The sequence below is a fragment of the Cryptomeria japonica genome, chromosome 9, assembly GCF_030272615.1.
Source record: "Cryptomeria japonica chromosome 9, Sugi_1.0, whole genome shotgun sequence".
NCBI classification, from domain to species: domain Eukaryota; kingdom Viridiplantae; phylum Streptophyta; class Pinopsida; order Cupressales; family Cupressaceae; genus Cryptomeria; species Cryptomeria japonica.
Window position 1 is genome coordinate 111,132,493 of NC_081413.1, and position 14,718 is coordinate 111,147,210.

Consider the following 14,718-nt stretch of genomic DNA (forward strand, 5'->3'; position numbering starts at 1 on the left):
TTTGCAGATCATAAGTTTGAAGATTATTGTTGAAGAATATTTGAGTGTTGGATGTGTGTCATTCTTCTTCAGCACGTGGGGTTCTATAGTTGCTTCCAGAGGTATTTGACTTCAGTCATCTGGGTACGAAGATTAAAAAAATTTCAATCTTTGTTTGTAGAGCTGAAGTAAATATATTGAAATATTGCATGTTAATGTAATCTGAAACAAAGTGTATCAGATCTGATATAATGGTAATAAAAATTCATTTGAAGGGTTGAATTTTTATTATTTGTTTGTGCAAGTTATCGGTTATCATTTCTATGTATTGGTATATGTTTTGGAATTGCAAATCATTGAAATACAAACGAAACAAACACATATACACTCAGAAATCAGAATTTAAGCATTGCATGCCAACCATTGACGAAATGTCAAAAGGTCAAAACTGAGTTTTTGGAGCAGAACTGGTAAGGGTTCCTACAACTCATGGGAGCTAAGTACCACAATTGAGGACAAGACCATAGGGCATGGCCAAATGGAGACAGTTAACACAGGATAGTTGATGCTAGATAATGGTAAGCAAAATGGATGTCATTTTGATGTTCAGGTTTTGTGGCTATGTGGATGGAAGATCATTGGATGATGATCACAACTTCATCAAAAGGTGACATGCTTGATCAATTGCATTTGGTCTAATTTGAATAAATTCAATATTACACTCCTAAGGTTGCTACAAATGGAACAATTGTAAGATGGGACTTTCTTGTTGAGAATCACCCAACTTGACATAATAAAGATGAGTATTGGTTGCAATAGGCATTAATCAAGGGCCACTTTGAGTATGGTTCCCAATTGTAGATCTGTTGACATCAAGATTTCCAGCACTTCACATGCTTTCCTTTAAACCGAAGAAGTGTTTTCAGACACATGTTGGGGGAGTTTCCAGCCCATTAACATTATTGAAGTGTTTGCAGCTAATACAAAGTGCTTTCCAACCATTATATGTTTTATTCTGAGCAAAAGAATGCAGTGTTACAGCCAAGGTATGGCGAATATCTCTTGGTTCGATGTTGTGTGTAGAAGGTATCACATGTTGAGGTCACTAAGCGCAAACATTCCAGCATTTTTAGTGCCATTGAGGGAGAAATTTGGGGGTGATGTATGACTGTTACGGCCACCTTCCAGCCCACATACAGTCTGATCCAAACCATTTTTCAAGTGGCAAAGCTTGAGACATCATGGTAAGAGTCTTTGGAGTCCAGGGTAAACATTATAACACCAAGTTACAAGAGGTGAGCATAATTGTTGGCATAAAGTGGTCACACTTCTTTGAAAAGTACATTATAGAGTTGAAATTCAAGGTGGATGGGAAGGAGGTGATACTCCACAGCATATTGGACGGAGTTCCAAACATGGCTGAAGTGAAAAGTGGGTGAGTGATCAAGGAACCCAAGCCACTCAATGCATAGGGATAATCAAAAATCCACTCCAAGATTAGATACTTTGTTATGATCATGTTTGGTTTATTTTAAGTAGTTCATTGTGGCACACTGAAGATGGCCACCAAATGAGATATTGGCAAAATAGTATCTTTTGGGTAAGAATCATCAACTTAACATGGCTAGTTGGAATTTTGGTAGCAAGAACTATGACCCATGAATCATTATGAGTGTTGTTTCCCTTTCTAGAACTGTTGTTACCACATTTCCCCACATTGTATTGGCAGCCATAAACAAGTTGTTAATCACAAGAAGGGATGCAGTTCCCACCTATTTTGTCATCGGTGAGATATCTGCAGCTAATATAAGATGGTTTCCAGCCACTTCAATTCTGATTTTGAGTTAGAGAATGCAATGGTACAGCCATGGACATGCCTGGGGCAACATAGAAAGGACTTGTGGAGACCATTGTGATTGTTATAACAGCAATATAGAAGAGGTGAATATAGTTGTTGGCATTAGTTACATTTATTTTAAAAGTTCATAACATAGAAAGGATTCAAGATGGAGGGAATCATGTGTCAAGGCAACTATCTTATTAAGGCAGTCATGAGCAACACATGGAGACCACAGGGAAAAATTAACATAAAATTAAAGGTGGTGCAATAAAAGCACAGTGAGGTAGCATCAAACTTGGAAGGTTGTACAAAGATTCGCCCACAATGAAAGAGGAGAGCAATTGTTGATGATCTCCTACCACCCAAGGAAGAAGGGAACATACCCAAGACGGCTATGAACCAAATTGCCGTCATTAATGCTGCTGTTATCACCATTATCAGCCACCATATTATTCCAGTTACACTCATACAAGTGGATATGCAAGTGTTTTCAGTCATGGGAAGAAGTATTTGTCTATGTCCACTGCAACTTTTACCTCCATCATTAACAATTCTTGGGACCTTATTATTTCCCATTGCATTGAAGGAGGTTGATCCATTATCATGTTGGATTACCAAGGCTGAGAAAGTTGTGTTTACAAAGGACCACACATGGTTTGACCAAGTCAAGCTTGAGGCAAAGGTAGAAGCAGAAAAAAGAGCACAAGAAGATTTTGTGGATGTTGCCAACATGTGTGCATGTATCATAGCTACAACAACATTGAGACCCCATCTGAAACAAGACTGTAGGATCCACCATAGGCAATCCTAGGTCAAATGATGCAAGCTCCTTTCAACCATAGTCCATTAACCCTCATTCTTGTTATGTCCTCTTTTACCATAAGATTATGGGTTGTTCCTTAAGTCTATTTTCAATTTCCTGTGGGCTTGGGGAAATAAATTAGGGAAATGACTTGTAGTATTTAAGTGTATTATAAAGCAACCACTTAAGTGTTTTAAAGTGGATACCATTTTATGAGGCCCCTTTGTGTTATGTAATCAATCTTTATTTCTTTAGGTGGTGCTGTCCGAAGGATGTGAATGGGGTTCTTTTGGAGGAAAAAGAAAAGAATTGAAGCTATCTTTTAGAGGGAAAGTGGGCACTCAAGTGCCTATTTAATATAAGTCAAAGATCAGAGATGGATACTTGCTTTTATCAATCTATTACCTTAATAGATTGAACATCCTATTCGTCTATTGTTGGAAAAAACAATTTGCCTGAGCCTCCCTGCCGTTGCTACCTACCTGTCAGGAGCAGCCAGTAGTAAATGCAACCTGAAGCAGCCTGCAGCAGTGCATTGGGATCTCTTCCCTCCCAGTTGCCCCTGACATGCAGCTCCAGTCTGCAGTGAAATTTATTTTGGTAGGTTAATTTGAATTTGAATTTTTTGTGGAAAAATCAATTGGACAGCAATAGACAAAAAGGGAAGAACATTCCCAGAAGTTAGCCAGTTGAAAAATTTGTGTATGCAGCAGCAAGACAGAGAACTCAGTGAAGAGCAAAAGAAATGTTTTGACAGCAGCAGCTGTGTGTATGCTGTGAGCAGTGATTGCTCCAGACCAGTAAAAGATTGTAATGTCCCCACTTTGAAATATGATCTAATAATGTATTAGAGTAATACTTTAGTATATATTTTATTAATGGTCAACAATGTATTTTATGTAATTATTTAGGTAAGATCATGTTTCCAATCTTTCAGCAGTTTCTTTTTAAGAACTTGCTCATTGTGTAATTCTTTAATTCTTTATAAGCTTCGGCTTCTGTAAATAATTATCAATCAAGTTTTTCACAAATTACAAAAGAATAAAAATTAAAATTAAATTAAAATATAAAATAATATAATTAAATAGGATTAAAATTTAACCAAGTTAATAAATGGCCAAAAGGCATGAAATGATAAGTTGTGACTTCCCCAAATATGAGGTATAAAAGGGAGAAGAGAACTCATTTGAAGGGGGTATAGTTTTGGGAATCAGAAGTGCAGATTTGATTTAAATAAGAAGTGATGATCTAATTGTAAAAGGTTGTGTGACATGTCCCTTTCAAAGGGCAGCAATAATGAAGAGTTGCACACTTTCAAAGGGTGCTAATGGTGAAAGGGTGTGTCTCTTGTGAAAGGGCATACATAATAAAGGGGTGTGACCTCTCCCCCACTTTGAGAGATATAAAGGAGAGGAATCAAAAGCCTCCAGGGAGATCACCAACGATCAGACCAGATCAGTACTGTTATTAAGTTACATGCATTAACATCCTGGTTCTTGATGGTATGCATGGGGATGTGCTTAACATATGAAGCCTGATAATATTCTTATGCAGAATTTAATAGTAATATTAATATAGACTATAATATGAATGACATTCATACTTAATTCCATCTACATTCATAATACATTGAAGTTAGTACACTTCTAGCCGATTCCTTAATTTGTCATACTCCCGACCTGATACATGGTGAACAGCAAACCAATCGTTGAAATTGTCTTACAAAGGAAGACTTCACAATTTCATGAATCAAACACAATCGCTTATCCCATAAAGTCGGGCTTATTAGACAATGCACAACATCACAGCATCAGCCTAAAGGATCAGGTATCTTCTATAATGCAGCAACCATATTCATCATTATTGAATTGTTAATAGAGGTGTGATTACATTCCATCTAAAGGCGCATCCCTCACAATCATTGAAACCCATGGGAAGGGTCATGACTCTCCAATGTCTAGAGAAGGATATAAAGGATCACTCCAGCGCCCAGATCAGACCATGGAACAACCTTGGAAGAGAAGCATGGATTGAATTCAGCCATTTGAGATTTCTGAAACTCATACGAAGGTTCAAAGGAAAGAAATACGATAGAAGAAGCACATGGAAAGAAGATAGAATAAGACGGACCTGCAGATCTGAGTGGATTATCTTTCAGTGGAGAAGGCAATCTGCTAACATCAAGAAGGATAGCAGACATCATTACTGACTGGTATTTCATATCCAATTCTGTCCATAATATTATTTAAATTATAGTTATAATGGAACTTCTGTCAATCTATTATGATATATATATATATATATATAATTGACATAGGGTTTCACCTGAATAATCAGCATAGATATTATTAAGGAATGTTAATAATCTGCATTAATAGTTTATAGCAGAATCACTACTGTTATTGGAGATTCATTACTCTTACTGCAGACATTACATTATCAGTATGATAGTTGTTCTAAGAGATACATTAGAGACTGTGTTTGATAGTCCATTTTGTGGGAGATGGATGGAGGAGTAACCTGGTGGTGACAAGGGACTCACAAGTGGTCATAAGGACCCATGGACTCAAGGGACCAGTTACTCCCTCTATGCCAAACTCACAAAGATAGTAATGTGTATAGGTAATGGGCTTGGAAGGGGCAACAACATGGGCCACCAAGTCGAGCAAGGAGGTTAGAAGCAACCATTCCTTGGACTTGGTAGACAACAGACCCAAGCAACCCTTTCATGTCTTGGTGTATAGGTAATGGGCTTGGAAGGGATAACAACATAGGCCACCAAATCTAGAAAGGAGATTAGAAGCAACCTAAGTAACCAGGTTCGAATTCAAATTCGAAGTTCGATAGCTTTGAAATTCGAATGAAGTTCGACAAGGAAAAAATTTGAAATGTATAAAATTCGAATTAAATTCGCCTTATGTAATTTTTTTAAAAATTTAATAAATATATGTAATATATCTTTTTAAATTGCCTAAATAGTTTAACATTGATAAATAGATTTGAAATCATTACAAAAAGATGACACATTTACTAAATATAAACCATAGGAAACATATGCTTTCACGATTGCAAAGATGTTCTTTTGTCAAAAAGGTACAATAACAGTCAATGCAACTGGCGACTGCAGAAAAAACGATTGCAAATCGAGCAACTAATGTGTGTTGCTATGTTTGCCGCCGTATTTATTAAAAAAACTCAATGAAACCCTAAAAAACGCAAGGAAAAAAAACTTTTCTGCAAACACGTCATCCCTATTTTTCCGTACGAATTTGATGCGAATTTGACCAAATTTTTCGCAAATTTTATAGACTGTTTTAAGTTCGGCGAATTTCAAACTTCAAGGAAGAAATTCACTGAACCTAGTGACTTAGGAAGCAACCATTCCTTGGACTTGGTAGACAACGGACCTATTGACGTGTTTTTTATGACTACGTCGAACACAGAATAAAGTTGCCTAACGGTCACTTCACTCTCTCTTGATCAAAGTGTGATTGCATGCTAAGATTGCAAGAAGTTCAAACAATTGACTCCAAGGTTCCTTTATGCTACGGACGTGACTCAATTGGCTGATGTGATTGTTGGTAATCCAAGGGGCCTTACGTTTGCATCATTCTTTCACTTCTTTGTTGTGGCTAGAACTCCATCATCGGATATGGCAATTTTGCGATGTTGCTGCTTCGAACGGACTAAAATGAACTGAAAGTAAAAGGGAAAGGGTTTAGAAGGATCTAAATCTACTCTTAAGGGCAGTGATAACAATGAATAGTGCTCTGGTGGACAAATTCCAAATAAACCAAGCTCTGCTTCGCCAAGATCAACTACAACTCCGCAAGAACCGATGCAATCTTTTGGGGATGCTAGAGGATTTTCAAATTGAGAAAGTACATTTGAATACCCAAAAACGGCGCAATCCAAACAACCATCCACAATCAAACTTAGCACAAATTTAGGGGGTTCAGGCTAACTTTACACTGCAACTTACAATCAACAAGATGCAAAAAGTATGAACAATGGAAATTCATCAAACACCATTACATTCTCCATTGAAACCAAAGCACTATACTACTTCTACTCTAAGCGAGGAAGGTGAAACCATGCAAGTCTTGAAAAAACTTAAGTGGACACCATCAAAGAACAATGTTTCACTATTATTATCTCAAAACTTATCGCAACAATTTCATACAAGTCTCCCTCCTGTTACAAATGAGGGGGGTCACCCCTTTATATAGGCTTCAAGCCCTGGCTACATGCAAAACCCTAATTAGGGTTTGCCCAAAAGATTCTCCACTCAAGATGCAACAAGGTGGGAATCAGCAATAAATACCCCATAAAGCCCATATACAATTAATTACAATCCTACCGAAAATGGCACCCATAAAGCATTAATTAACCATTACATTTAAAAAGTGCACACTATGCAATGAATGTACCCTCATGCAAAAATCGCCCATGATGCCATAAATGCACCATCATCTCCTGAACGTGACGGCTGCATGCAGAAGGAATCTGCCATAAATTCAACATGCAATGACCGGGTCGCCATTTGGTCAAATATTCCGGTAATGAATGCGCCACTCTACTGCCACGTGTTCAATAGATCCTCGCCATGCAAGTGGACCCCGTCGTCGTATATCTACTCCTGCATATCTGGAATTGTTGGAGAGGGAAAATTCGATTCAGGAAGAATTTTCTTGAAGTCTCTTCAACTTTCCTTGCTTGAAGAAGGTTTTTCATCAATTCTGCACATTTCCTATTTTTTAGGAAAATTTCCAAATTAGGGTTTCAAGTCCAGGAGGAAGAGAATTCTTCTACGAATCCAAATCTATGAAAATTTTGAAATTTGGATGTGATTTGGTGTCTAAAAATAGGATTTTTCAAAATTATTCCCGAGGAGATTTCCTGCATTTCCATTCCTCCTTGACCCTCGAAATTCTCCTTTGCCTTGGAAATTTCCATCCTGGACTTTCAAACTTAGGCGTGGAACGTGGAATTCAGCTTGGTGAAGGAATTTCATTATTTCCATGCCTTCGAAAATTTTCAACTTCCTAACTGGGCCTAGGATTTTGACTTTGATAGAGGAAATTCATCCTTCCCATGTCCTTCCTTGATACCTGGATTTTTGCGTGCCTCTGACAAATTTTCAGTTTTCCAACTTAGGCGTGGAATTCACTCTTCATGGTGGAATTCATCATTTCATCCTTGATTTGTTTTTCTTGACTTAGCCATTTCAACATCCTTTCCTTGGTCAGGGCACAATTCTTCACTTGTGAAGGAATTTTGAGTCTTTCAACCTTTTCCATGGATATCTCTTTTTGGCGCCCTTCCAAGGAAGGAAGAATTTTGATGTTTTCTATGAATTCCATGGTAGCTTAATTTTAGCGCCCTCCTTTGGCCTAGGGCGGAATTCTCACTTGCTCAAGGAGGAATAAATTTTTAGTCTTTTCCATGCATCATTCATTTTAGCGCCCTACCTAAGTGTTGGGCGGAGTTTTGCATTGGTGAAGGATTCATGCACTTCTTCATCTCTCCCTGCACACCTTCCTTTAGCACCCTCCTTTCTCCTAGGGCGCAATCTCACCTAAGTCATGGAATTCAACATTTTATCCTGCATTCCAAGAACCTTCAACTTTAGCGCCCTATGACCTTCTTGGGCGCTATTTTGACCAAGGCAAGGATTTCAACATTTTTCATGAATTCCATGGCAGGGTGGTTTTGGCGCCTTGGTACCTTCTAGGGCGGAATTCTTGCTTGTGGAGAAATTTCACTGAATGTTGAATCCTCCATGACCTCTGCATTTTGGCGCACTACTAAGTGTTTGGGCGGAATTTCACTGTGGAGGAGGAATTTTGTCAAATGTTGAATCCTCCATGACCCCTCCATTTTGGCGCCCTACTAAGTGCTTGGGCGGAATTCTTGCTTGTGGAGGAATTTCACTGAATGTTGAATCCTCCATGACCTCTCCATCTTGGCGCCCTCCATAGGTTTTGGGCAGAATTTCACTGTGGAGGAGGAATTCATCAATTTGTGAATCCTCCATGAGACCTCCATTTTGGCACCTTCTAGGGCAGAATTCTTGCTTGTGGAGGAATTTCACTGAATGTTGAATCCTCCATGACCTCTTCATTTTAGCGCCTGTCCTTGGCCTGGGGCGGAATTTTGCCTTAGAGGAGGAATTTCAACATTTCATGCCTCTTTTGAACTTGGATGGAGTTTTTTAAGTTTCTTCCGGATCAGGGCACCATATAAGAATTTGGGGTGATTTCCCAAACAGGGGCAAATTTCCCGAGCTTTCCATTTCAGGAATGGGCTTCTAGCACTCAACCGTTTTTTTGGCTCTCTCTGTCTGCTTTCTGACTTTCCGGAATTAGAAGTAGTTGCAAATCCCTGACCTTTGTCACCTTGCCCAAATGGTCTCGACTGAACAAACCTTCCAAAAATAGAAACCTTCAAACAGGACACATGAATGACTTACTATAAATAGAAACTTACTAAAAATAGTAAGTTTGATTTTTGGCAAAATGACGACATTCCTGGACTCAGTAAAATCCCTAAAAAATAGGAACTTTCTATCCGTTTTGGCTCAAATTTTACTGGGAGGTTCCTTGAAGGGTCCTGATTCCAGTTGCATGTTTAGTTTTTTCAAAACCCTAAAAGAAACCCCTAAAATCTAGGATTGAAGGTAGAAACCCTAAAATTAACAAAACGAGTCCTAGACTTAACCAAATTTGCTCAAACAAAAAGCAGACTTAATAATTTGACCCCTGAACACTCGCAAAGCAGAGAGACTGACGAGACTGATGCGAAAAGACCCCAAAAACGCAAGCCAAAAGACCGGGAGGGCCTACAAAGTAGGGGGTCCCCATTTGCAATGGAGCGATGTGTGAAAACGTCACAACAGGACCCAAGCAAGCCTTTGATGTCTCGTATATACCCACTCTCTCTGTTGTTACCTTAGAATAGATTATGATTGATTAAGAATGGATATGCTTGTAGGTGTTTGCCTTTCCTTGTGGGTGCAGGTTATCTTTATAAGTCTCCACTCCTCTAATACAAGGTAAGTCTCAAGCCCTATTTCTGATTTACAAATTTAAAAATTCTTGACTGCAGTAGGATATTAGCTTCAAGGATAATTACAATGAGTACTATAATAAATATCTGTTTCAGATATACTGTTAGCAAGTTAAGAATGGAAATTGTCTCCTAATCAAGCAAATTAATTAAGTCATAACTCAGATGTGTATTGAAATTAATTGTTGTTAAAAAGGCCTATATCTAGTAGGGGAAATTACAAAGATATAGGGGCTCTAAGAAGCTCCAAAGAGTTTTTAATGATTGGGAGCAGCTCCAGAAAATGTTGCAATCATTGTAATCAGTTTTTAATCAGTAGTTTATTTTTCTGTTTAGTTTGTAAATGATCATTTCCAGATTTTAATAGAAAGCAAGAATCAAACTTGCATGTCTACAGCTTGTCTTGTTGTTTGATTTTATTTTGTGTATTGCCAGTGATTGGCAATCAGAGCTGTAGCTCTGTGTTTTCCTTATTTTGGGGATTTTAGTTTCTTTACATGGTATAACTAGAGATTAAAGAAGGAAAAACCCCTGATTTCCACAGCTGGTTGGTGGATGAAAACCCTAGACCAGCATTGTGCAATTCCACGTAGGGATTGAGCTTGAGCTTCAACAACCTGTTGTTTGGACAGCTCCCTTAGCACCTAGGGTTTGTTATTCTATGGTGGCTCCCTTAGAGCCATTTGCTGTGGTTTGCTATATTTCCTGATAATAATAAATGTTGTGATTGTTCCTAAAAGTCTGGTATAAATTGAATTGATTGTAGGTTGAGATCGCATTGAATAAACAAGAGTAATCAGTTATTGTGGCCATCGTGTTAACTATTCACTTTCAAAGGGGCGGTAATCCATTTTTGCATGTTCTATTGAGAAAAATATAAGTTGCATTAGATCTGATTTTTGAAGTAAATTCGGATCTGATTGGATTTGAATCAAATAAATAGCATATAAATATTCCTATCAGGGATATTACAGCTCTTTTTGTTTTCAATGCCACATATCCTAATCCATGATTTTGGTACACCAGAAATACTTATCAGTATATATTTATTTAAAAATATTGTCTCCTTCAGCTCAAGTCTGCTTTTGTATGCATAGTTTTCATATACAGTTGTGCGGACAAGCAAATTAACATGTAAGTGATTAGCTTTCTGTGTCTTTAAAATTGAAATAAAGAAGAGTGCATAAAAAAACAAGTCCTGCTTAAAATCTATATATAATTTATTTTTTCAAATTGTCAAGTTTGTGCCAGGTATCTTTGCTGTCTGAATCCAAGTCAAAAATCAGCTAGCCAAATATATTTTGAGTCCAAGTCTAGTAATTATAGCATATAAAGTCATCTACAAAAGAAACAAGGAAAATGAAAATTTCAAACACATATAGTAGAGTTTATACCCCCAAGTTGTGGCCTAATTTTACTTGCTAAGTAGTGCAAGCATCAGGGATCTGAGTTAAAAACATTAATTAATTCAATAAAATACTAATTACTTGGATCATGAAATGGATAAAACAAACTACAGCATTAAACACATAGGCCTTTCACACAATCCATGAAAATTGGAAAATTAATCTTTTGGAAACAATTGGGTAAAAGATGTTAAAACTTTTACATAGTTGTTCCCAAAATACCTATTTTTCAAACCACGGCATATCAATTACAATCATGCTATTAAAATATCTTAATAGCCATAAACATCTTTATAATTACATTGCCAGTAGAGTCTTCTCATTATTCTATTTTTTAACAAACTAGTGCTCGCAAACATTGTCGAATAAAGATAACAATAGAAGTGTAATTTGCAATGAGTAAAACAATAGAAGTGTAATTTGCAATGAGTAAAACCACCAAAGATATGCATGGAAATGCCTTGTGAGAGAGATTGGAACCCATGCTCATGAATGGATTCTTATGGATTAAACATTTCAGTTGTATACTAGTAAAATTAAATACCAAAGGAATCATCCCTAAAACTTGTTATTATTGGCACAGCTCATTGAATGGAAGCATATTGCATAACATGACAAACACTATTGATTGAGGCACTAAATTTATTTCAAAGATGAATTCATTTTGTGTAGCATAGCTCACAGATAGGATTAAATTCCTTTCCTATATTAAGTGGCGATTGATTTGAAACATTAAACTACATACCATCAAAGATTTGTTCAATTCAAGTCCTTTCCCAAAAGCAGCTGCTCCCAGAGCACCACCATAATTGCCACTGAATTTAATAAGAAAATCAGTAAAGGCTACAAGACCTGCTGCCATATTCAATTAGTAACTAATTGACCAGAACTCTCTATCCAATTCTAAACAAGCAATCCCATAACTAAAGAAATACAACACTTACAAACTCGAGATTTGTATATATTATTTCAATCAAAGAAGCAAAATAATTGTCTAGGTATGAAACAGATTTGCAGAGTGTGCATTTGCTTACTTCAGATGTATAGCTCGAATTGATTTATTTGCAGGCAGTGCTTCAGCCAGAGCTGCAAATCCCTGTAATAGTATCCAAATGATTTCATTTTAAAAAATTGGAAATTTTGAAGGAAAGGGCACAACAATAGTTGTTCCCTTTGTGTAACTACAGTATAATATATCTTCCCTCAACAAGGACAGGATATGTTACAGAATAATCAATTATGTTGTTGTTGAGTTGTATAACCGACAAGGAACTGTTCTTTTTCAGCACTTCCGCAAGTGCCTTGGCACCCTGAAAAAGGGTTAAAAAGCATCAGCAATACAGTTAAGTTAAATAGGGCCCTTCCTGCTAAGGTCAATAACATTGTAAGGTATAAGCATATGCCTTGATGTCAATTTCTTGAAAAGGAATTTGGAAATTTAAAGAGCAGTGCAAGATAATCTCATAATAACAGAACATGAAGCTCATATGCCAATTTTTTTTCTGCGAACCCTTTAACTCTGCAGAACTTGACAATACCTCATCTCCTATACTAGCACTGTTCAGATAAATCTTCTGGAGACCATAATTCTTCTCTAGCATAACAGACAGTTCCTGGAAAAAGAGAAACCAACTTATCTTAAGATTTAGACTTCAAGCTCTTTAAGGTTAAATTTTTATTAATGAATATTATCAATGCGAATGCTGTTCTGTCCTATAATAACGCAAGCACCAATTTTCTAAAATGAAATGATATTCAATAATTCATTGCATGCAATAAATCATATACAATCATGCATCCATTCTTCAACATATGCAGAATGCCAACATGTACAAAAAGTAAACTCAATTACGCTTTCTGGAGGTTTTCCAGTAAGAAGAATTAGGTGATTTTCTGGAGGTTTTCCAGTAAGAAGAATTAGGTGATTAGTTGAGTGTCTAGCAGATAGTGTATATAACTAGAACTGCAGCACTCTTAACCTGCTAGTGGTTTTCCTGTTTATCTTCTGTGAATATCATAAATGGATTCCATTATTGGGCACAGTTATTTTAAAGCGCATTCTTGTGTAATTCTTTTTTAAATGTGCGTCAAAGGATGGAATATGTCATAATATCAAATTCGACCATTTTTTAAAAATTGCATCAAATTATGGAAGAAAGCATCTGAGTAAGATCAAGTATATTATATTAACAGTCTCAGAATACTGATGGACCATAAAATGAGATGATGGAATCCTTAGATCTTATAATTACTGGCATAGAAAGGAAGAGAAAAGTATGGTTTTGAGCTTTGGACGCACTCCTGCAATCAATATACTAACCCCACCAGGGATGTTTCATAAACCAAACTTTCAATTAATAATGACAACCTACGTTTCCTGCTAGAAGAGATTTTTGGTTACTACCAAGGATTTTATATAAGCTTTTTCTAGTTTAGCACAATCCTGAAATAAAAATAATAAGTTGACACTTGCTTTTTGCTGGGAATTTCTAGTTCCTGAATTTATTGTTGTGTCAAGAGCTTCTAGTTCATGAAGTACTTTGGAAGTTATTTGATATGGTTTTGGGTTATGGGTACAATCCTACAATTGAAATAGCAACTCCATCAAGGATGTTTCATGAGCCCAACTTAAGATTAATGATGATGACTTATATTCAATGTTCCTTGGGGATGCATCCGTGGGGTTTTTGTGCCATTCTAGGGCTGGAAAACATTCTGAGGATGAGGGATGTAGACAAACTTTTTTCAATTTGTCAGGGCATTCCAAGGACGTCCCCTCGACGTACCCTCAAAATGGGGCACATATCCTAGGAGCATCCCTTTGATGTCCCAAGGACATCCTAGCGTCCCTCCCTCATATGTGAAAAAATAAATTTTCCAAAGGGGTGTTGCCTCCTCACCACTTCTCAGATTTCTAACATTTTTAACAACTTATGTTATGACCTAAAGTTTCTTATGATAATGACCTTTGTGTGGTGTAAATTTAATGTTACGAGCAAAACAAATAGTTTGGGATTTGTTGCCCTTATTGTTCATTTAGGTCATTTACAAATATGTTTCTTGTTATGCATCTTCATATGAGGTTTCTATACAAAATTTAAGTGCATTCTCAATTGTTGATCTGCTCGGTTATTTTATATCTAATTCTTTGATGATCTATAGTTGATTTGAAACAGAATTATTGAAGGGATAAATACTTCTAGAGATAAGATTGATTATTTGACCCACAGAAACAAACAAAGACTTAATATAAATTTGGTCATCAAGAAGAAAATGCAACACAAATTCTCTCAAATAGAGCTCAACAAGCAGGTAATTTTCATATGCCCTACATTGTTAGTTATGGTTCATGATCACTTAGTGCATTCATCCATAAAAATAATATATAAAAATCTCATACGCACACACACACACGCTTCACCTTTATTCAATCCAAGTTCCCATTTCCCATGCAAAATGTGTTGTCTTCATCCATACAAAAATCCTATAAAAATCACACACACATGTTACCCCATTTGATTGTGTCCAAATTTGCCTAGGTCCAGCCCCCTTTTGTACATCTTGGCCATTATGCCTGTCAATTATAATCAATCTAAGAAACTTTTAAATGGACTCCCTTGATC

General features: G+C 36.7%; 1 protein-coding gene across 4 annotated transcripts in view; it reads right to left on the reverse strand.

The window, feature by feature from the left end:
- LOC131062793 (uncharacterized) overlaps positions 1-14,718 on the reverse strand; it is a 34,748-nt gene that overhangs the window by 6,882 nt on the left and 13,148 nt on the right. For all 4 annotated transcript variants that reach the window (XM_057996523.2, XM_057996524.2, XM_057996526.2 and 1 more), the window contains 4 exons: positions 12,634-12,708; positions 12,322-12,405; positions 12,130-12,191; positions 11,841-11,910 (listed from right to left, as the gene is read on the reverse strand). In XM_057996523.2, coding sequence (XP_057852506.2) covers positions 11,841-11,910; positions 12,130-12,191; positions 12,322-12,405; positions 12,634-12,708 — 291 coding nt within the window. The remainder of the gene's footprint in view (positions 1-11,840; positions 11,911-12,129; positions 12,192-12,321; positions 12,406-12,633; positions 12,709-14,718) is intronic.